Source organism: Phocoena phocoena, chromosome 1 (assembly GCF_963924675.1).
Source record: "Phocoena phocoena chromosome 1, mPhoPho1.1, whole genome shotgun sequence".
In the NCBI taxonomy this organism is placed as follows: domain Eukaryota; kingdom Metazoa; phylum Chordata; class Mammalia; order Artiodactyla; family Phocoenidae; genus Phocoena; species Phocoena phocoena.
In genome coordinates, this window is record NC_089219.1 from 66,795,236 (window position 1) to 66,820,110 (window position 24,875).

General features: G+C 39.2%; 1 protein-coding gene across 1 annotated transcript in view; it reads left to right on the plus strand.

The window, feature by feature from the left end:
* Nucleotides 1–5,953: 5,953 nt before the first annotated feature.
* ST6GALNAC3 (ST6 N-acetylgalactosaminide alpha-2,6-sialyltransferase 3) overlaps nt 5,954–24,875 on the plus strand; it is a 217,558-nt gene continuing 198,636 nt past the window's right edge. Inside the window, exon 1 of the mRNA XM_065887283.1 lies at nt 5,954–6,312. Within this exon, the coding sequence (XP_065743355.1) occupies nt 5,954–6,312 (359 nt within the window). The remainder of the gene's footprint in view (nt 6,313–24,875) is intronic.

Consider the following 24,875-nt stretch of genomic DNA (forward strand, 5'->3'; position numbering starts at 1 on the left):
AAAATATAATATAGTTATTGTACTAAAAAATATTTAGAACAAAAAAAAAAAAAGAAAAAAAAAAAAAAAAAAAAAGAACAGATAGAACCCTAGGACAAATGCTGGAAACAAAGCTATACAGAGAAAATCTTACACAGAAGCATACACATACGTGTTCACAAAGAGAGGCAAAGTGGGAAAAATCATAAATCCTGCTCCCAGAGACCACCTCCTCAACCTGGGGTGATTCGCTGTCTAAAGGAGGGAAGGAAGGAAGGAAAGAAAGAAAGAACGAAGGTAAAGTACAATAAAGTTATTACAATTAAAATTAATTATTAAGAAAAAAAAAAATTTTTTTTTTTTTTAAAAAAAAAAACATGGACGGATAGAGCCCTAGGACAAATGTTGGAAGCAAAGCTATACAGAGAAAATCTTACACAGAAGCATACACATACACGTTCACAAAGAGAGGCAAAGGGGGAAAAATCCTAAATCCTGCTCCCAGAGACCACCTCCTCAACCTGGGGTGATTTGCTGTCTAAAGGAGGGAAGGAAGGAAGGAAAGAAAGAAAGAAAGAACGAAGGTAAAGTACAATAAAGTTATTGCAATTAAAATTAATTATTAAGAAAGAAAAAAAAAATTTTTTTTTTTTTTTTTAAAAAAAAACCATGGACGGATAGAGCCCTAGGACAAATGTTGGAAGCAAAGCTATACAGAGAAAATCTTACACAGAAGCATACACATACACGTTCACAAAGAGAGGCAAAGGGGGAAAAATCCTAAATCCTGCTCCCAGAGACCACCTCCTCAACCTGGGGTGATTTGCTGTCTAAAGGAGGGAAGGAAGGAAGGAAAGAAAGAAAGAAAGAACGAAGGTAAAGTACAATAAAGTTATTGCAATTAAAATTAATTATTAAGAAAGAAAAAAATTTTTTTTTTTTTTTTTAAAAAACCATGGAAGGATAGAGCCCTAGGACAACTATTGGGAGCAAAGCTATACAGAGAAAATCTTACACAGAAGCATACACCTACACGTTCACAAAGAGAGGCAAAGGGGGAAAAATCATAACTCCTGCTCCCAGAGACCACCTCCTCAATTTGGGATGATTAGTTGTCTAAAGGAGGGAAGGAAGGAAGGAAAGAAAGAAAGAAAGAACGAAGGTAAAGTTCAATAAAGTTATTACAATTAAAATTAATTATTAAAAAAAAAATTTTTTTTTTTTTTTTAAAAAAAAAAAACCCATGGACGGATAGAGCCCTAGGACAAATGGTGGAAACAAGAGTATACAGACAAAATCTCACACAGAAGCATACATGCCCACATTCACAAAAAGAGGAAAAGGGAAAAAAATCACCGATCTCGCTCCTAAATTCCCCCTCTTCAATTTGGGCTCACTCCCTGTCTATTCAGGTATTCCACAATGCAGGGCACATCAAGTTGATTGTGGAGCTTCAATCCGCCGCCTCCGCGGCTGCCGGGAGAGACCTCCCCCTCTCCTCCCTGCTCTCACAGCTCACAGGAGCTCAGCTTTGTACCCGGCCCTGCCCCTGCGCGCTGATCGCTGGAGGGCGTCTGTTTTTTTTGCTCAGACAGGACGGGGTTAAAGGAGCCGCTGATTCGGGAGCTCCGGCTCACTCAGGCCGGGGGTTGGGGGATGGGGGAAGGCGGGGCACTGCGTGCGGGGCGGGCCTGCGGCGGCAGAGGCGGCGTGACGCTGCGGCAGAGGCCGGCGTGACGCTGCACCAGCCTGAGACCCGCCGTGCGGGAAGCTGTCCCCAGATCCCGGGAACCCGGCAGTGGCGGCCTGCACAGGCTCCGCGGAAGAGGGGCGCGGAGAGTGACCTGTGCTCGCACACAGCCCCCCTGGTGGCGGCAGCAGCAGCCCCAGCGTCTCCCGCCCGTCTCTGGGCTCCGCAGTTTCAGCCGCGGCTCGCGCCCGTCTCTGGGGCTCGCGCTTCCCGCCGCGGCTCGCGCCCGTCTCGGGGGCTCGCGCTTCCCGCCGCGGCTCGCGCCCTTCTCGGGGGCTCGCGCCCTCAGCCGAGGCTCGCGCCCGTCTCTGGGGTTTGCGCTTTTTAGCCGCGGCTCGCGCCCTTCTCTGGAGTTCCTTTAAGCAGCGCTCTTAAACCCCTCTCCTCGCGCGCCAGGAAACAAAGAGGGAAGAAAAAGTCTCTTGCCTCTTCGGCCGGTGCAGGCTTTTCCCCGAACTCCCTCCCGGCTAGTCGTGGCGCACCAACCCCTCCAGGCTATGCTCAAGCCGCCAACCCCAGTCCTCTCCCCGCGCTCCGTCCAAAACCGAAACCCGAGCCTCAGCTCGCAGCCCCGCCCGCCCCGGCGGGTAAGCAGACAAGCCTCTCGGGTTGGTGAGTGCCGGTCGGCACCGATCGTCTGTGCAGGAATCCCCCCGCTTTGCCCTCTGCACCCGTCGCTGTGCTCCACTCCGCGGTCCCGATGCTCCCCCCTCCGCCTCCCGCAGTCTCCGCCCGCGGAGGGGCTTCCTAGTGTGTGGAAACTTTTCCTCCTTTACAGCTCCCTCCCACTGGTGCAGGTGCCGTCCTTATTCTTTTGTCTCTGTTTTTTCTTTTTTCTTTTGCCCTACCCAGGTACGTGGGGAGTTTCTTGCCTTTTGGGAGCTCTGAGGTCTTCTGCCAGCCTTCAGTAGGTGTTCGGTAGGAGTTGTTCCACGTGTATATGTATTTCTGGTGTATCCGTGAGGAGGAAGGCGATCTCCACGTCTTACTCTTCCGCCATCTTCCCGCCCAGCCTCTGTCCCTTTTAATAGTCCTTATTTTAAAGTCTATTTTGTCTGATATGAGAATTGCTACTCCAGCTTTCTTTTGGTTTCCATTTGCATGGAATATCTTTTTCCATCTCCTTACTTTCAGTCTGTATGTGTCTCTAGGTCTGAAGTGGGTCTCTTGTAGACAGCATATATAAGGGTCTTGTTTTTGTATCTATTCAGCCAATCTGTGTCTTTTGGTGGGAGCATTTAGTCCATTTACATTTAAGGTAATTATCGATATGTATGTTCCTATTTCCATTTTCTATATTGTTTTGGGTTAGCTACTATAGGTCGTTTCCTTCTCTTGTGTTTCGTGTCTAGAGAAGTTCCTTTAGCATTTGTTGTAAAGCTGGTTTGGTGGTGCTGAACTCTCTCAGCTTTTGCTTGTCTGTAAAGGTTTAAATTTCTCCATCAAATGTGAATGAGATCCTTGCTGGGTAGAGTAGTCTTGGTTGCAGGCTTTTCTCCTTCATCACTTTCAGTATGTCCTGCCACTCCCTTCTGGCTTGTAGGGTTTCTGCTGAGAGATCAGCTGTTAACCTTATGGGGATTCCCTTGTGTGTTATTTGTTGTTTTTCCCTTGCTGCTTTTAATATGCTTTCTTTGTATTTAATTTTTGACAGTTTGATTAATATGTGTCTTGGCGTGTTTCTCCTTGTATTTATCCTGTATGGGACTCTCTGTGCTTCCTGGACTTGATTAACTATTTCCTTTCCCATATTAGGGAAGTTTTCAACTATAATCTCTTCAAATATTTTCTCAGTCCCTTTCTTTCTTTCTTCTTCTTCTGGAACCCCTATAATTCGAATGTTGGTGCGTTTCATGTTGTCCCAGAGGTCTCTGAGACTGTCCTCAGTTCTTTTCATTCTTTTTTCTTTATTCTGCTCTGCAGTAGTTATTTCCACTACTTTATCTTCCAGGTCACTTATCCGTTCTTCTGCCTCAGTTATTCTGCTATTGATCCTATCTAGAGTGGTTTTAATTTCATTTATTGCATTGTTCATCGTTGCTTGTTTCATCTTTAGTTCTTGTAGGTCCTTGTTAACTGTTTCTTGCATTTTGTCCATTCTACTTCCAAGATTTCGGATCATCCTTACTATCATTATTCTGAATTCTTTTTCAGGTAGATTGCCTATTTCCTCTTCATTTGTTAGGTCTGGTGGGTTTTTATCTTGCTCCTTCATCTGCTGTGTGTTTTTCTGTCTTCTCATTTTGCTTATCTTACTGTGTTTGGGGTCTCATCAAAGCAATTTTTATGTGATATAAAAAAAATCAGATAATAGCTAATGCCCAGAAAGAGGCAGATAGGTACTTTATGGTACGTCCATACGATGGAATATTATGCAGGCATTAAAAATATCGCTAAGGACTATTTACTAACATGGGAAAGTTTAATGATGTGAAATTAATTGAAAAATCAAGGCGGCCAAATTGTATAAATGGTATTTCTCAACATGTCTAGAAGGAAGAAAATACTACAAAACATTGTAGCCATTGTTGAGTGGTGGAAATATGGAGAGTTTTAATCTTTTTATATTCTTCAAGTTTTCCACAAGAAGCCCATATTACTTTAATAATCAGGAAGATAAATAAGAGCTGCTTGAGTAGTTTTGTTATAACATTTGCTGCAGGAGTCTGTGTTCAAGTCACCTGAAATCTAACAGGTCTGGAAATGAGCTCCTGCTTCCTCCCCCAGTCTGTTTCTCCTGAAGCCTTCTCCTTCTCAGTTAAAGGCAGCTCCAGGCTTCCAATTTCTTAGGCTAGAAATCTGAAGTTATCCTCGACTCTTTTCTCTCTCTCAGATCTCACCTTCCATCTACTGGTCAACCCAGCAAGCCCTACCTTCAGAAAACATCCAGCATGTGACCAGCTTCTTACCACCTCCTCTGCTACCCAACCTGGTCCAAGCCATCATCCTCTCTTGCTGGGATTATGGCAGCATCCTGTTCTCACAGTTTCTACCCCTGCCTTCCTTGTGTCAGTTTTCCACACAGCAGCCAAAGCTGTTACAGTGTGACTTGGATCAGTCATTCCCCTGCCCAGAGCCCTCAGTGGCTCTTAAGTAAAAGGCCCTAAGTGATAGCTCCCCTGCCACCTCTTTTGTCCCAGTACTCACTTGCTATTCTCAATGCTCTGCCAGGCCACATTGCCCTCCCTATTGTTCCTCTCCTACCCTGGGATATTTGCAGAGACTTTTGCTTTTGCTTTGCAGGAATGCCTTTTTTTTTTGTTTTTTTTTGCAAAATCCCATGGTCAGCCCTTTTACTTCATTCACGTCTTTCCTCAAATATAATTTTTTCCTGAGGCCTTTTCTGGTCACTCCACCAATACACACACATACATTCACATAGATACAACCTTACTTCCTTCCTTGCTTTAATTTTCCCTATTTAGCACTTACCTCCATCTAACACATACTGTGCAGATTTGCCTGTTGCCTTTCTTCCCTCACTTGAATGTAAGCCCTGTGAGGGCAGGGATATTTGTTTAAAATTTTCACAGCTGAATCCCCAACCCCTAGAATATAGTACATGGTAGTTAGTAGTTAGTCAAATAACTACTTTGAGTCCCTACCATTGACAGTTGTGTGATAATTATCCTGGTGACTTTTCTGAGTCTCTTTGCTACTCAATTTGTCCACCTAGTTTGAACCTGTTGGTATGTTGATATGTTTCTTCTGGATTGCTTTTCTCTTTTCAACTAAATCAGTAATTCTAGATGAATTGGAAAAGTCCATTTCTTCCCTAATATTAAGTTCAGGGTCCTAATAAATTATCTTAATTAATAAATTATCTTAATTATCTAAATTAAATTGCTTTCATTTCCTGACTTAACCGCTATGTATTGAGCTACTACAGTATTCCAGGGACTTCTGGGGAGTGAGGTTAAAATGAAGAAGACAGACATTGATTCTGCTGTTACTGAGTTTACCGTCTAGTGGACAGGCGTAATTAAATAATAAGTTAAAGTGCGACACAACTACTGTTGGTTTGGTATAAATATATTTCAGAGGTATCCCCACACTCAGCAGTTATGCACAATATCTGGATTTTCTGTTTTCCCAGAGGAACTTGTTTGGATAGATGGAACTTACTAATTTACACATTTCTTCCCCCGCCCTGTTTCTCTTTTTGTTTTTCAGCCTTTGCAACTGGACTGTAACCTTTGTGCCATAGTGTCAAACTCAGGTCAGATGGTTGGCCAGAAGGTGGGGAATGAGATAGATCAGTCTTCCTGCATTTGGAGAATGAACAATGCCCCCACCAAGGGCTATGAAGAAGATGTTGGCCGCATGACAATGATTCGAGTTGTATCCCATACCAGTGTTCCTCTTTTGCTGAAAAACCCTGATTATTTTTTCAAGGAAGCAAATGCTACTATTTATGTTATTTGGGGCCCTTTTCGCAATATGAGGAAAGACGGCAATGGCATTGTTTACAACATGTTGAAAAAGACTGTTGACATCTATCCCAATGCCCAGATTTACGTGACCACGGAGAAACGCATGAGTTACTGTGATGGAGTGTTTAAGAAGGAAACTGGGAAAGACAGGTGAGTCCTCTGAGAAGCAGCCTTATTGTCTTTTATGCTAAATCTTTGCTGAGTTCTTTTGCCAGCTATCAAATGAACAGAGTAACTTTTCAAAGTGATTGTTATATGTTTTTGACTATTATGATTACTTGATGAGCCAGCAGCTAGGCTCCATTTATTCCACCTACCCCACCTTCTGTTCTCTCCCTTTTGATTGGCTTGAGGCTCCAAAAAAGCACTGGCTGCTTCCCCAAGATATCTTTAGATTTCTTCTTATTTAGCTCAATTTGCTATTGAATAAATTGGATTTTAGCCGAAAGAAGTCTACACATTTCTGTTTTAAAATAGAAATGTGAGAGAACTTTAGGACCTAAACTCCTTTGGAAGCTGTGGCAAAAATTTACTGAGAGCACAAAACAGAACAAGCTATTGATTCTCTAATAAGGTTGCATAGCTTCTTGCCTGCAAATAGGTCCTACAGTCGTGAACACCATAACTTAGCATTTAACATGTTAAGCAGAATACCATGTTGAAATTATGCATTCCTTAAAATCATTAACAGTGGATTCTTGAAGAGAAATGAGATATACATACCGTTCACTCAATGATCTAAAAACCAATTTGCATTTTTTTCATTACATCCGGTTTTCTGCAGCATTCTGTAAACCACCTTTTCCGAGGCCTGCCTGTCTTATTCTTCTTCTACTCCTTACTTTTCCTGCTTCCTCCCCTTGCTTCCTCTTCCTCTTCCTCTTCTCCCGTGTAACTATTGCTTACCACTCTTTCTTCCTCTTTAGAAAGGTAACCAGTATGTGAGAGAGAAGTAGATTTATAAATCAGTTTACCTTAGTTCATATATCTAGTTCTAATCAAGAACTGCTGCAGGAAAATACTGAAACTGATTGCTGAAAGTTTGAATTACTGTGAATTTTGCTTTTTTGTGTAATACTATGGATAAATTGAGCATTGACTCTAATTCCAATATTAACATTCTGATTTCCTCAAAATATCTTGTCTTTCATTCTTCCTTATTATCAAATTTAAACTTTCAACTATATTGCAGTGTGTGCTTGAGAAGGGGAGTTTCTGATGTCTCTGGGTGTAACTTAAATGCTGATAATTATTTTAAAATCTTATCTGGCTCAACTCTCCTGCTGATAATGTAGGTGGAATTTAGTTTTTTCTACTTCTCAGCACCAAAAATGCATAGCTTCTAATGAAATGCAAGACAAATAGCCATGATAGTGGCCTCTTCCACTTTAGTGTTAGCAAGAAGAATCCCAGTGTTAAGATTTGAATCAGTGTAGCATAAACAGTCCAAAGAGACAGGCACTAGGGATTAAAGGAGTAGGTACGTGCTTCAAAGAAATACTCTCACGTGTAGCACCATTCTATATAAATACGACCATTCTCAAGTGGCTTTGGAAATTTCTGGTCTCTCACTAGCCCAGAGCAGTGCAGTTAATTAGGTATATTTGGTTTTTCATTAGTAACATTTAGCCCTCGGGGTATGCCCTAGTCATAACTATAAGCCCTAGAATAATTCTGGGGTATCAGAGAAGAGCTCAGCATGCTGTCTGTCCCCATGTGTTTATATCATGCTGGCTTTGCTGTGAGCTTTCAGTGAGACAGCACTGTCACAGATGTGTGGATTGTACAACAAGCACCAGAAAAGAATAGCTTTGGGAGATTCATTTTCCTACTGGCTGTGATGAGGAAAGCTGTTTGTATAGTGGGAAAAAGCGCACTTGGTAAAATTAATTTGCAGGTATCATTCAATTGGTAGAGTTACCAAAATAAAAGTCGGGAAAACAAGTCAAAATGATTTTATGATGCTTTCTTGCTGTTTTCTTCCCCAAGTCTAATCCCATCTGGTGCTTCACTGAATACTACAAACAGACCAAAGAAGATAACTATGCTAGAAATGAGCAGAACAGATGGTTTTGGTAAAATCTGGTTGGATGACAAAAGGTCGACCAAAACGACCTCAAGGGTAGCAATCTTCACAATGATTTAAATCTGTACCCTAAATTTAGCTGTGTGGATTTTATTGTTAAAGATTTTCCCATAGTGACCTGATGTTCATTGCCAGATTTCAAAGAAGAATATTTTTTAGCTTTTTATGAAGGAAAATGTCAGACTTATAGGGAGACTAATGCTGTAATGAACTGCTGTATACCACAGCTCAGATTGAATAATTATTAACTCATAGCCAATCTTGTTCTATCTATACCCCTGTACACTTTCTCCCTCCCCAAGGATTATTTTGTCTTGTTCTATCTATACCCCTGTACACTTTCTCCCTCCCCAAGGATTATTTTGAAGCAAATGCCAGATATCATATTATTTTATTCATAAATATTTCAGCATGTATCTCTAAAAGATAAAGATTCTTAAAAATAAACACAATGTCATTGTCCTACAGAAAAATCAGCATACTTTCTTAATAACAATATATATTTAGTTTGTTTTCAAATTTCTCCAATGATCTCATTAATATTTTTAACAGTTAATTGAATCGGGATTAGTGTTAAGCTCTGTGCATGTTCAAATCAGGATTAGCATAAGGGCTTTACAAATAATTGATACGCCTCCTATATTGCTCTTAACACATGGCTTCTTCTCTCTCACTCTCTCCCTGTATTATTGAAAGAAACCTAGTCATTTGTGCACAATCTAGAATGTGCTGATTGCACCCCCATGATACTTCTACTTTGGTATCTCTATATTGAGGATTTATTGGATTCGGGTCTAATTTTTTAAAAAAAATTTATCAAGACTATTAGGTGATACCTCTATCAGGATGAAGACCATCTAGTTTTCTGTCTCTTTATGTTAGCATTCATTAATGATCATTGTCTAGATCGAATAGTTCATTAGAGATTACAGAATGATGATATTTCATCATTTCTTTTTCATTTATTAACTAATATACCTTATAAAGAGAAACTTGGTCTCATTAACCGTTTGGTTACCATGATATAGAAGATAGTACCAATTCTTTCTCTTTATTAGTTATTTTTTGTTTTTCTTTCTTTTATTTTTTTATACAGCAGGTTCTTATTAGTCATCCATTTTATACACTGCAGTGTATATATGTCAATCCCAACCTCCCAATTCATCACACCGTCCCCACCCCCTGCTGCTTTCCCCCCTTGGTGTCCATATGTTTGTTCTCTACATCTGTGTCTCAATTTCTGCTCTGCAAACTGGTTCATCTGTACCATTTTTCTAGATTCCACATACATGCGTTAATATAGGATATTTGCTTTTCTCTTTCTGACTTACTTCACTCTGTATGACAGTCTCTAGATGCATCCACGTCTCCACAAATGACCCAACTTCATGCCTTTTTATGGCTGAGTAATATTCCATTGTATATATGTACCACATCTTCTTTATTCATTTGTCTGTCGATGGGCATGTAGGTTGTTCCATGTCCTGGCTATTGTAAATAGTGCTGCAATGAACATTGGGGTGCATGTGTCTTTTTGAATTATGGTTTTCTCTGGGTATATGCCCAGTAGTGGGATTGCTGGTCATAGGGTAGTTCTATTTTTAGTTTTTAAGGAGCCTCCATACTGTTCTGCATAGTGGCTGTATCAATGTACATTCCCACCAATAGTGCAAGAGGGTTCCCTTTTCTCCACACCCTCTCCAGCATTTGTTGTTCGTAGATTTTCTGAAGATGCCCATTCTGACTGGTGTGAGGTGATACCTCATTGTAGTTTTGATTTGCATTTCTCTAATAATTAGTGATGTTGAGCAGCTTTTCATGTGCTGTCTTCTTTGCAGAAATGTCTAGGTCGTCTTCCCATTTTTGGATTGGATTGTTTGTTTTTTTAATATTGAGCTGCATGAGCTGTTTATATATTTTGGAGATTAATCCTTTGTCTGTTGATTTGTTTGCAAATATTTTCTCCCATTTTGAGGGTTGTCTTTTCATCTTGTTTATGGTTTCCTTTGCTGTGCAAAAGCTGTGAAGTTTCATTAGGTCCCATTTGTTTATTTTTGTTTTTATTTCCATTACTCTAGGAGGTGGATCAAAAAAAGATCTTGCTGTGATTTATGTCAAAGAGTGTTCTTCCTATGTTTTCCTCTAAGAGTTTTATAGTGTCTGGTCTTACATTTAGGTCTCTAATCCATTTTGAGTTTATTTTTGTGTCTGGTGTTAGGGAGTGTTCTAATTTCATTCTTTTACATGTAGCTGTCCAGTTTTCCCAGCACCACTTATTGAAGAGACTGTCTTTTCTCCATTGTATATCCTTGCCTCCTTTGTCATAGATTAGTTGACCGTAGGTATGTGGGTTTATCTCTGGGCTTTCTATCTTGTTCCATTAATCTATATTTCTGTTTTTGTGCCAGTACCATATTTTCTTGATTACTGTAGCTTTGTAGTATAGTCTGAAGTCAGGGAGTCTGATTCCTCCAGCTCCGCTTTTTTCCCTCAAGACTGCTTTGGCTATTCAGGGTCTTTTGTGTCTCCATACAAATTTTAAGATTTTTTGTTCTAGTTCTGTAAAAAATGCCATTGGTAATTTGATAGAGATTGCATTGAATCTGTAGATTGCTTTGCGTAGTATAGTCATTTTCACAATCTTGATTCTTACAATCCAGGAAAATGGTATATCTGTCCATCTGCTGGTGTCATCTTTAAATTCTTTCATCAGTGTCTTATAGTTTTCTGCATACAGGTCTTTTGTCTCCCTAGGTAGGTTTATTCCTAGGTATTTTATTCTTTTTGTTGCAATGGTAAATGGGAGTGTTTCCTTAATTTCACTTTCAGATTTTTCATCATTAGTGTATAGGAATGCAAGAGACTTCTGTGCATTAATTTTGTATCCTGCAAGTTTACCAGATTCATTGATTAGCTCTAGTAGGTTTCTGGTGGCATCTTTAGGATTCTCTATGTATAGTATCATGTCATCTGCAAACAATGACAGTTTTACTTCTTCTTTTCCAATTTGTATTCCTTTTATTTCTCTTTCTTCTCTGATTGCCGTGGCCAGGACTTCCAAAACTGTTGAATAATAGTGGCGACAGTGGACATCCTTGTCTTCTTCCTGATCTTAGAGGAAATGCTTTCAGTTTTTCACCATTGAGAATGATGTTTGCTGTGGGTTTGTTGTATATAGCCTTTATTATGTTGAGGTAGGTTCCCTCTATGCCCATTTTCTGGAGAGCTTTTATCATAAATGCATTTTGAATTTTGTCAAAAGATTTTTCTGCATCTATTGACATGATCATATGGTTTTTATTCTTCAGTTTGTTAATATGGTGTATCACATTGATTGATTTGTGTATATTGAAGAATCTTTGCATCGCTGGGATAAATCCCACTTGATCATGGTGTATGATCCTTTTAATGTGCTGTTGGATTCTGTTTGCTAGTATTTTGTTGAGGATTTTTGCATCTATATTCCTCAGTGATATTGGTCTGTAATTTTCTTTTTTTGTAGTATCTTTGTCTGGTTTTGGTATCAGGGTGATGGTGGCCTCAGGGAATGAGTTTGGGGTGTTAGCTCTTCTCTAAATGTTTGATAGAATTCACCTATGAAGCCACCTGGTCCTGGACTTTTATTTATTGGAAGACTTATAATCACAGTTTCAATTTCATTACTTGTGATTGGTCTGTTCATATTTTCTAGTTCTTCCTGGTTCAGTTTTGGAAGGTTATACCTTTTACAAATTTGTCCATTTCTTCCAGGTTGTCCATTTTATTGGCATAGAGTTGCTTGTAGTAGTCTCTTAGGATGCTTTGTATTTCTGTGGTGTCTGTTGTAACTTCTTTTTCATTTCTAATTTTATTGATTTGAGTCCTCTCCCACTTTTCCTTTATGAGTCTGGCTAATGGTTTATCAATTTTGTTTATCTTCTCAAAGAATCAGTTTTTAGTTTTATTGATCTTTGCTATTGTTTTCTTTGTTTCTATTTCATTTATTTCTGTTCTTATCCTTATGATTTCTTTCCTTCTGCTAACTTTGGGTTTTGTTTGTTCTTCTTTTTCTGTTTCCTTTAGGTGTAACGTTTGATTGTTTATTTGAGATTTTTTTTTTTCTTGAGGTAGACTTGTATTGCTATAAACTTCCCTCTTAGAACTGCTTTTGCTTCATCCCATAGGATTTGGATTGTCGTGTTTTCATTGTCTTTGGTCTCTAGGTATTTTTTGATTTCCTCTTTGATTTCTTCTGTGATCTCTTGGGTATTCAGTAATGTATTGTTTAGCCTCCATGTGTTTGTGTTTTTTATGTTTTTCCCCTTGTAATTGACTTCTTATCTCATAGGGTTGTTGTCAGAAAAGACGTTTGATATGATTTCAATTTTCTTAAATTTACTGAGCCTTGATTTGTGACCCAAGATGTTACCTATCCTGGAGAATGTTCCGTGTGCACTTGAGAAGAAAGTGTAATCTGCTGTTTTTGGATGGAGTGTCCTATAACTATCAATTAAATCTATGTGGTCTATTGTGTCATTTAAAGCTTGTGTCTCCTTATTAATTTTCTGTTTGGATGATCTGTCCATTGGTGCAAATGAGGTGTTAAAGTCCCCCACTATTATTGTGTTACTGTCAATTTCCTCTTTTATAGCTGTTAGCAGTTGCCTTATGTATTGATGTGCTCCTATGTTGGGTGCATATATATTTATAATTGTTATATCTTCTTGGATTGATCCCTTGATCATTATGTTGTGTCCTTCTTTGTCTCTTGTAACATTCTTTATTTTAAAGTATATTTTATCTGATATGAGTATTCCTACTCCAGCTTTCTTTTGATTTCCATTTGCATGGAATATCTTTTTCCATCCTCTCACTTTCAGTCTAGTCTGTATGTGTCCCTAGGTCTGAAGTGAGTATCTTGTAGACAGCATATATATGGATCTTGGTTTTGTATCCATTCAGCAAGCCTGTGTCTTTTGGTTGGAGCATTTAATCCATTCACTTTTAAGGTGATTATCGATATGTATGTTCCTTTTACCTATTTCTTCATTGTTTTTGGTTTGTTTTTGTATGTCCTTCTTTCTCTTGTGTTTCCCACTTAGAGAAGTTCCTTTAACATTTGTTGTAGAGCCAGTTTGTTGATGCTGAATTCTCTTAGCTTTTGCTTGTCTGTAAAGCTTTTGATTTCTCCATCAAATCTGAATGAGATTTTTGCTGGGTAGAGTAATCCTGGTTGTACGTTCTTCCCTTTCATCACTTTAAGTATATCATGCCACTCCGTTCTGGCTTGGAGAGTTTCTGCTGAGAAATCAGCTGTTAACTTTATGGGAGTTCCCTTGTATGTTATTGGTCGTTTTTCCCTTGCTGCTTTCAATAATTTTTCTTTGTCTTTAATTTTTGCCAATTTGATTACTATGCGTCTCATCATGTTTCTCCTTGGTTTTATCCTGTATGGGACTTGCTGTGCTTCCTGGACTTGGGTGGCTATTTCCTTTCCCATGTTAGGGAAGTTTTTGACTATAATCTCTTCAAATATTTTCTCGAGTCCTTTCTCTCTCTCTTCTCCTTCTGGGACCTCTATAAGGCGAATGTTGTTGTGTTTAATGTTCCAGAGGTCTCTTAGGCTGTCTTCATTTCTTTTAATTTTTTTTTCTTTATTCTGTTCTGCGGCAGTGAATTCCACCATTCTGTCTTCCAGGTCACTTATCCATTCTTCTGCCTCAGTTATTCTGCTGTTGATTCCTTCTAGTGTAGTTTTCATTTCAGTTATTGTATTGTTCACCTCTGTTTGTTTGTTCTTTAATTCTTCTAGGTCTTTGTTAAACATTTCTTGCATCTTCTCGATCTTTGCCTCCATTCTTTTTCTGAGGTCCTGGATCATCTTCACTATCATTATTCTGAATTCTTTTTCTGGAAGGTTGCCTCTCTCCACTTCATTTAGTTGTTTTTCTGGGGTTTTATCTTGTTCCTTCATCTGGTACATAGCCCTCTGCCTTTTCATCTTGTCCATCTTTCTGTGAATGTGGTTTTTGTTCCACAGGCTACAGGATTGTAGTTCTTCTTGCTTCTGCTGTCCACCCTCTGGTGGATGAGGCTATGTAAGAGGCTTGTAGAAGTTTCCTGATGGGAGGGACTGGTGGGGGGTAATGTTGGCTGTTGCTCTGGTGGGCAGAGCTCAGTAAAACTTTAATCTGCTTGTCTGGGGATGGGTGGGGCTGTGTTCTCTCCCTGTTGGTTGTTTGGCCTGAGGCAACCCAACACTGGAGGCTACCAGGCTCTTTGGTGGGGCTAATGATGGACTTCGGGAGTGCTCTCGCCAAGGAATACTTACCAGAACCTCTGCTGCTGGTGTCCTTGTCCTCATGGTGAGACAGTGCCACCCCCAGCCTCTGCAGGAGACCCTTCAACTCTAGCAGGTAGGTTTGCTTCAGTCTCTATGGGGTCACTGCTCCTTTCCCTGGGTCCCGATGTGCACACTGTTTTGTTTGTGCCCTCCAAGAATGGAGTCTCTGTTTCCCCCAGTTCTGTCAAAGTCCTGCTATCAAATCCCACTAGCCTTCAAAGTCTGATTCTCTAGGAATTCCTCCTCCCGTTGCTGGACCCTCATGTTCGAAGACCTGACGTGGGGCTCAGAACCTTCACTCCAGTAGGTGGACTTCTATGGTATAAGTGTTCTCCAGTTTGTGAGTCACCCACCCAGCAGTTATGGGATTTGATTTTATTGTGATTGAGCCCCTTCTACCATCTCATTGTGACCTCTCCTTTGTCTTTGGATGTGGGGTATCTTTTTTGGTGAGTTCCAGTGTCTTCCTGTCGATGATTGTTCAGCAGTTAGTTGTGATTTCAGTGTTCTCGCAAGAGGGAGTGAGAGCATGTCCTTCTATTCTGCCATCTTGAACCAATCTCTTCTTTTTTAGTATTAGGGCATTCATGCCCTATCATTCTCCAAAAGTCACCAGTAAATTTATTATTTTCAGTATTTACATATTGACTTATGTACTTAAACATTTTTGAAATATTTTGATTCATTCCAGTTATGTTCTTATGCTTAACTGTCCTATTTTGAGCTGTGGGAACCTCTTCAGACTGGATTTTGAGTGTTTTTGACATGTCTTTAGTAGTCTTGTAAAACAAAGTCTTTTAAATCTCCTTTGCTTCCTGGTATGATAGGATGTTTCAGGCTCTTCTTGTACATATCCTGATGCAAACATGGATTCAGACTTTTTTTTCCAAAGAACTTTCGTCTTTTTTAGTATTGAAGAGAGCATAATCTTGGCACTACACATGCTCATTACTACTGGATTGGTCTTTGTTTTATGGTCTTTTCATTGGACAGAGCTAGTATATAAACAACATATGGTGTTTATATTGTTTAAAGATAAAATTGTTTTGAGTTCAAACTGAAACTTCCAATACAAATTCAGGTCTACCAGGTTTTTATCTTACCTCATCTATCTTACATCTGTTCTTCTTTCTGCCATGCTGACAATCACAGGTCCTAGAGACACCAATGTAAATACTCATCTGCTTTATCCCACAGCATACACACAACACTTTTAGAATAAAAATAACAGCACAACCAAAATATGATTACTATAAACATTTTAAGATTATTTTGCATCAAAGAAAGTGTTGTATGCAAGCATTCATGTAGGTACATGCTTAAAAAGTGTGTGTTGGTTATATCCTAATAAATGTTTGAAATATTTTTCTCCTAAGTAAATAGGAGGGGGTTAAGTGGTATACATCACTGCAGGCATGAAGGGATGAGGAAAAAGCATTGTCCATATAATTTGACTTTTGTGTAAAGTATTTTGGTTGATTTACCTGCACTTCCTGGAGGCAAGTGCTAATTTTCGTCATCAGGTTTTGTTTTTTTTTTACATCTTTATTGGAATATAATTGCTTTACAATGGTGTGCTAGTTTCTGCTTTATAACAAAGTGAATCAGTTATACATATACATATGTCCCCATATCTCTTCTCTCTTGCGTCTCCCTCCCTCCCACCCTCCCTATCCCACACCTCTAGGTGGTCACAAAGCACCAAGCTGATCTCCCTGTGCTATGCGGCTGCTTCCCACTAACTGTCTATATTATGTTTGGTAGTGTATATATGTCCATGCCACTCTCTCACTTTGTCCCAGCTTACCCTTCGCCCTCCCCATATCCTCAAGTCCATTCTCTAGTAGGTCTGCATCTTTATTCCCGTCTTGCCCCTAGGTTCTTCATGACCTTTTTTTTTTTTTTAGATTCCATATATATGTGTTAGCATACAGTATTTGTTTTTCTCTTTCTGACTTATTCACTCTGTATGACAGTCTCTAGGTCCATCCACATCACTACAAATAACTCAGTTTCTTTCCTTTTTATGGCTGAGTAATATTCCATTGTATATATGTGTCACATCTTCTTTATCCATTCATCTGTTGACGTCATCAGGTTTTTAATGGAGAAGTTATATCACCATTATGATGTATAATTTATAAAATTAAAAAAATATTTTTCCGGGCTTCCCTGGTGGCACAGTGGTTGAGAGTCTGCCTGCTGATGTAGGGGATGCGGGTTCATACCCCAGTCCAGGAGGATCCCACGTGCTGCGTAGCGGCTGGGCCTGTGGGCTGTGGCCACTGAGCCTGCGCGTCCGGAGCCTGTGCTCCGCAGTGGGAGAGGCCACAACAGTGAGAGGCCCACGTACAGCAAAAAAAAAAAAAAATATATATATATATATATATATATATATAGTTCCTAGTAGTTAGAGTGATTCATGATAGGAAAGTGATTAAATTAAGTTCTTCAAATAAAAATTTGCCTCTCAACTTAATTCTTCAAATTGTCAAAATCATTTTAAAAAAATATTAGCCCCTCCTCCATCCAAGGCGGGCATCTTTTCAGTTTTACAGTGGTTTTAATTTTTTTTTTTTTTTTTTTTTTTTGCGGTACGTGGGCCTCTCACTGTTGTGGCCTCTCCCGTTGCGGAGCAATGGCTCCGGACGCACAGGCTCAGCGGCCACGGCTCATGGACCCAGCCACAACGCGGCATGTGGGAATCTTCCCAGACCAGGGCAGAAACCCATGTCCCCTGCATCGGCAGGTGGACTCTCAACCACTGCGCCACCAGGGAAGCCCCCCAGTGGTTTTAATTTTTATCTTAAGGGATTCCTTATTGAGAAAACATGAAGTAATAAAAGAAAATGTACCCTGTTAAATTTCTTAGAATGAGTTTAGATCAACTCGTATGCATATTGGAATACTTTTTCAAACAAAATGAAATTTAATTTGCTTTCTTATCAGTTACTGACTAAAATTATTTGGCTTGTCAGTTAGAAACGGTGACCTTGTGGGAAAGGTTGAGAGAACAGAGAGAGAGACTGCTTGCCCCTTCTCTGTTCATCTTCTGGGGCTCAGTTTTCTTTAGAATTCTAGGTCATTTGGGCAGTGGTCACCTTTATATTTTTACTTACCAAATATTTTTCTGGGAAACAGCTACCTTCAACAAACCAGAAACCTTTGGAATTAAAAGTCTTGTAGTCAAAATAATCTGGACCAAAATGGATCTCTTTTCCCCCTTTGAATGATTGGTGTGCATACATGATTCTAGCTTGCTGACATTTCCACATTTGCATTAATACATTTTAAGACTGAAATACCCTAGAGGTACTGTAGGGCTGACAGTGGCACATGGTACTGCATTCAACATTTGCAGAATGTGATTATGTGCCTGGCCATGTACAGATGTAAAACGAATGTTAACTCTCTTGGAGGAGCAACAAATCCTGTATGAGGTGTTCTGCTTACCTATGGGCATGTAGGCAGTTGCAGCTTGCATCCCACTTTAGAAATACATTGGCAAATGCAGGCACATTATTTAATTAAGTAATAATCCCATTAAAACTGCAAAGCTAATTCAGGGCTGATAAAGGGCCCTGAGCTCCCCTAAATAGGTCTTCATTAGCGGGCATAAATGTGGGCTCTGCCTTCAGGGATGGATGAAATTAATGAAGGCTAGCAGCAAATAGATCAATATTTCAAGACCTTACTGCTTCAGGTGCAAAGGATGTGAAGGGAAGGAGTTACTTTTAAGGATCATTTAAGAAACAGGGTACACAAAAGTCAGTTTCAGAAGACACTGTCAAAATGGGAAACTGATTGGTAAATATCAAGATGGCTACATGGCTAATCATTGCCTGCATGCTCCATCCATTCCCACTCAGTCCTACAGAGAGAAAAAGAAATCAGTGGTGTGTTGTTTCTCACAGCCTTGTGCTGGAGTTGGTTTTGTCATCTGGTGTGGGTTTTAAGTGCAGTCCAGGTTTCGCTGTTTCAGCTTTGGCCATTTTGAAAGTTTCTTGTGCTGCTGTGTGATCGATTTTAGGGATTAAATTGTCTCACATCCCTTAGGTTTACAAACCCTTAGTATTTCCTAGAGTGGAAAGAGGAAAGCCTTCCCCCTGAGAATTTAGAAACTCTCTGAGAGTCCCCTCTGTTGGTACACAAGGCAGGCAAACTGCCTCAACAAATGCAGTACAGCGAGAGGAAGGGGCAAAAGCAAAAACTGGAAGATGTGCTAGCCCGAGCGCCAGCCAAGAGGCACAGACACGTGCCTAGTTCACCCAAAGAAGTCCTGTGACTCTACCTGGACTCTGAAAACAAAGATGTCTAGTTATTTCTAACTTGGAATAAATAGGTACTAACCTTAGGAAAACCTGGACCAAGAGAAAATAGGCAAAGTAGAAAAGTTCTTGGATTGAGAGACAGAACCCAGTATTAAAGACAGTATTTTCTTTTTTTTTCTTTTTGAAGACAGCCTTTGCAAATATAGCATCTCAGCACTTTTTCAGGAGCAACGTTGACTCATCTCTGTTAAAATGAATTAATGTTCCCACCCCAGCTGATGTATTTGGCAGGAACAATGAGTTCACACAGCAGTCACGGGCAGACCCATAGGACTTCGGAGTCAAAAAGCATAATAAGGCATCCAGGGCTGTGTTTTCATGCTAACAAGCATTGGGAAATAGTTGACTTCCTTTTTCCCATTATTCATGATGGCATGTAGTGACCTACATTGTAATACACACAGGCTGGAAATACACACAGGCTGGAAATTAAAAATTCACTAAAAGGAGGGAAGAACCTATTTTAATAATGGGAAGATGGAAGGGATGTTTTTAATTTATCAATATATCAGTACTAACCTCTCTTTTGTTTAAAATTACACACATTCGTGCAAGGGCACGTGCACGCACGCACTGGGTGAAACTAATTTGACAAAACAGCTTAGTTTAGGAGTAAAACAAGAGAAACATCTTTAATTCAGTGACTATATTTTGAAAAGGAAGACTATTCAGACTACTGGTAGCTGTAGAAATCAAGACTTGCAACCAGTCTACTTCAGAAAATGATGTTCTCCTGGGCCTTACGATATGACTTGACAGAATGGCTAGATACATAGCCAGATTATGCTGTATAGAAAGAAGTCCCAGTAGACATTTATGCTAAACAGTCCCTCAATATAAAGGCTTTTGAACACTACAAAGGGTGTGAACCTCAAAGACAAATAGACCTTAAATCGAAAGCTTTGTTAGAGTATATCTACACTTTAAACTTTATAAGGGCTTTAAGGGTCTTCTTTTCTTTTCTTTTCCTGTTTATATATTTATTTAAAGTCATGGGATTTTTATTTATTTAAGTCATGAGGTTTATCTCTTCGGTTGATTTGCTTCCCTACTATAATTTGGATTTCTCCTCTCCTTTGATTTTTTTTTTTTCATCTCCCAAGTTTAGATCAAAATCAAGGAAATTAAGAATGGTTATAGTCCAAAGTTTCATAGTCCATGAAAACTGTGAAGCAGGGGCAATCTCTTTCTTTTTTTCTCAATTCTTGTATACTTTGACTCTTAAAACAGAGTTGATTTCTTTGAGACTTTTCAACCTATACGGTATCCATCTATACTACTAGATTTTTACTTGCTTGGACAACATTTCAAAATATCTTGCTGAGATGCTGTAGGAGCTCTACAAATGTTTGTTGAATTGAATTTTTTCTTCTTTGAAAACAAAAATAAGAGACTTTTTATTAGATGTAGTAATGTTGACCTTCTAAATGGACTTCCCTCCTTAGCTTTTTTTTTACTAAAGAATGAGTCCTCTAGATCAGTACAGTATTTTCTTTCTTTCCTTCTCCCTTCCTCGCTTCCTTCCTCCCTCTGTCTCCCTCCCTCTCTCTCTCTCTTTCTGTTTAGTTACAGTACTTTTCAAACTTGAGTGTACATGCAGTCACCTGCTGATTCAGGTGATTTGGAGTGGAGCCTGAGAATTTGCATTTTGAACAAGCTCCCAAGTCAGGCCAGTGCTTTTAATCTGCTGATGACACTTAGAACTGCACTATGTTAAATTGCTTTGAATGAAGAGACAGGACAACATTTCATTTTTCCCTGAGTGAGAGAAATACATAAGGGAAGAATAACTATCTCTCAAATAGCCTTGGTAATCTACTTGTAGTTGGATGCCAGTTTTGTGACTATGACCTGTTCCTGGCCATTTAAGCATGATGGCACCCTGAAGTCCTTAAGAATTCAATGAGGGTCTTATTTATCTCATTTTACTCTGTTTATTTGTCCATTTCTCTCATTAGACAACACACTTCTTAAGAACAGGGACTTTGCTTATCTCCAGTTTATTTTCAGACCTAGCACAGTGGTGGTTTACCATCAAAAGAGCAAACAAATGTGTTGTTTTCGCTCTACTTCTCTCAGCTAAATGGCCCACAGCTATTTCAGGTTTCCTTGAAATGACCTCAGCAATAGCTCATTTTCTTTCTTCTATCGTTACCACTACTGCTGCTCTAGTTGAGGCCTTCTTTTCCTCTCATGTGGGTGACTATGAATATAGCCTTGCCTCTATGCCTTTGCAGAGGTTGCTCCCTCTGCCTAAATTTTACTTCCTCCCATTACCATGCACACAAATGCATCCTTTATGACCAAATTAAATGTTACCTCTTCCATGAAGCCTTTGGTAATATCTCTAATTAGAACTCATATTTCCTCCTCTGAAAATCCATAGCATTTGGACTTTTTTTAAAAATAAAAATCATCACTCTCTACCATGCATTATTATTTATGTCTAATCCTCCAGGTAGTCCATAAACTCTTTAAGGGAATATCAGCTCTTATATATTTGTTTCCCACCACCTGATACAGTGTTTGACTCTAATAGGTATTTGGTAAACATTTGATAGATGAATGAATAAATGAGTTAAGGAGTGAAAGAAATAATACCCAATAGTTTTTTTTTTTTTAAGTTTCCAAGTCCCTTTGCCACTTGTTGAAATACTTGTGAATTTCCAAACACTTTTCTTCAGTATATAGGGGTCACAGTAATACCAAACGAGGCAAGTTATAGGATTGGATTTTGATAGAAAAGTTTCCACAGTTCTACTCAGACAGACCACCCCTTGCTCTATCTTACCCAAAGGCTGGCAAGTCTATTACCTTTGCCAGATATTGTGTGACTGGGCACTGGGTTTTTAATAAGTCACTGACAGAGCCACTCCTCAAATACAGGTTTGCATTTTAGTTTCACTTCAGTGGCAAAGCAGGTTCCAAGACTTCACTCACAATTCTGTTAGCTGTCAGTTGCTTGGTGAAAAAACAATTCCTAGCATCCAAGGTCATACCCTTGGGCCTTAGGCAGAAAGGCCACAGAAGGCAGGAAACCAAAGACCCAAGTAAAGGAGAACTGATCTATCCAACTTTATCTTCTAATTGTCTTCTAGACAATATTTTCTTCACTGATAACAAAGAAAGTGAATTGCCTTCGTGAAAATAGTTTTAAATAACTTTATGAAGGACATAAAGAAAAGGAAAAAAATAGTAGCAGTGTCTTTTAACCTGCTGCATAAATGGTTGATGAAACTGTACACAGACTTAGAGGAAAATCAGTGAGTATTATGGCATAATTTAGATCATGTCACTCTTCTGCTCAGAACGCTGAGGTAGTCTCCTATTTCCCTTAGAGTAAAAACATAAGTTTTTTTGTTTTTTGTTTTTAAACATCGTTATTGGAGTATAATTGCTTTACAGTGGTGTGTTAGTTTCTGCTTTATAACAAGTGAATCAGCTATACATATACATATATCCCCATATCTCCTCCCTCTCGCGTCTCCCTCCCACCCTCCCTATCCCACCCCTCTAGGTGGTAATGCACAAGTTTTTACAACGACTTACAATGCCTTCCAGGGTGACCTGGACCCTTGTTTTCTCTCTGGCCTCTATTTATTAAATTTCCTTCATGATCATTCTGCTCTAGCCACACAGTCTTCCAGGCTGCATCTCAAACACACCAGGCATTCTCCCTCTTGCAGGCCTTTATTTCAGCCCTTTGCTGGATCACCCTTTCTCTTCATGTATTGCATGATCAACTCCATCATCTTCAAGCTTTTGCTCACGTCACTCACTCAGTGAGTCTACCATGATACTACTTAACATTGAAATCCCCACTCCCAATAAGCAGCATTCCCAATTCTCCTGACTTGGTTTAACTTTTCCTTTCTTTCCCCAATAGCATTGTTTACCTTCTAATATTTTATGTACTTATGGATTTTATCATTTATTGTTTTTGTCGTTCTCCCCTACTAGGATGTAAGTTCCTTAAGGGCAGGGATCATTGTCTGTTTTTGTTACTTATATATCAAAGCACCTAGCATAGTGCATGGCATATAGTAGATACTTAATACTTGCTGAATGAATGACTAAGGGGTGGAAAACCAATTAAGTAAATAAAGGATTCAGGCAAACTTGCAAAACTTGTCTCATGGGGTCTACCAAAGCAACTTAAAAGGAAGAAAATACATGTGTTCAGAAACTATACAGTTAAGGTACAGAGTTTTGTTTTTAATTAATTTTTTTATTGGAGTATAGTTGATTTACAATGTTGTGTTAGTTTCTGCTGTACAGAAAAGTGAGTCAGTTATACATATACATATATCCACTCTTTTTTAGATTCTGTTCCCATATAGGTCATTACAGGGTATTGAATAGAGTTCCCTGTGCTTTACTGTATGTTGGTTCTTACTAGTTACCTATTTTATTTATAGTGGTGTGTATTTCTCAATCCCAATCTCCCAGTTTATCCCCCCCACATTCCCCCTTGGTAACCGTAAATTTGTTTTCTATATCAAGGTACAGATTTAAGGCAATTTGTTCTGCTGTTATTCTATAAAATGATACTAGGATGACAGTTCTCTTATTCGAAGAGATCATGTCACTCAAGGAACTGGTCTGACTGATTTTTATTCTTCAGCACATGGACCAGTTGTTTAAACAGAATAGACCAAATTAGCTAATTTCTTTGGTATCCACAAAAACAGCAAAAATCTCTGACTCTTATTTGGGTTGGTAGAGCAGTAGTTCCCAAGCATGAGCCTATATCTGAATCGCCTGGAGGACTGGTTAACACACAGATTGCTAGGGCTACCCTGAGAGTTTCTGAGTTGGTGGCTCTGGGACAAGGACCTAGAGTTTGCAGTTCTCACAACTTCCCAGGTAATTCTGTCATTGCTGGTCCTGGGACCACACTTTGAGAACCTTTGTGGTGCAGAAAGATTCTAAGATATCAGGAGTTATATTCAATTGTTTTGAATACATTTGGTCCTATAATCTTTATACTGTTGGCGTAGTGTTCTGTGACCATCTAAAGTTACTTTTATTACGATTATTTTTAATGGTGAGGAATTTTTTAACTTGCTGTGAAAATCCTACTGCAGCTCTGTCATTCTATTCTTCACTTCCTTACAATCTTGCTCCTCTGTAGTCATGCCAGATGGTGCTGCTCATTAGCTTATGAAGAAGTGATGCTTTATCATTCTAGACAGACAAATCATTCTGTTCTCTGACTCTAAGTCAAGAATCAACATTTGGGTGTATGTTCAACCTACTATTTGCTTTACAATTTTGCTCATTAGGTATTTATTACCCTGAAAATATATGAGCTGGTCATTATCCCTCTGTCATGTATTTCTCTCAAATTATATTCATTTAAAGTTCATATTGGCACCGTTGGACAACTGCCGTCGTCACAGCATTACCTCCACTAACATGTAATTTCTCTTTTGCCTGAATATCTGTAAAATTAAGATGCTGGATAATATTCCATTCTCTGACTCACCATGTTCCAAAGGGATAACTGCGGCAATTGGTGTTGCTGATTTGTGAAAAACAGTAAAACTTAAGGACAATACGTAGCATTATGATCAATGTCATCACATTCTTTTTAATTCATTGTACGTTTTCCTTATGAAGAAATCAGAATGAGGAGCCTATATGATTTAATGAGAAGTATAAAGAAACAAAACAAAACTAGAAACAATAAGACACTGGAAAGGTGGATGGGGAAACTTTTCCCATGTGAAGTGGAGAACTAGTTAAAACTCAAGATCTGTGAAAAAAATAACATACTTCTGCTATTCAATTATTGGAGCAAAACCACATTTTAAAAAGTTCATAATTTTCTCTAAAAGGGTAATTAAAGTTAGTGCTAGATAATTCATGCCCAGGCACCATTACAGGCATACATGTAGCAGTCTCTTGATGTGAATAGGTCATTTATTCCCCCCGAGTATGCTTCTCTACACAGTTGCAATATTGAACATGT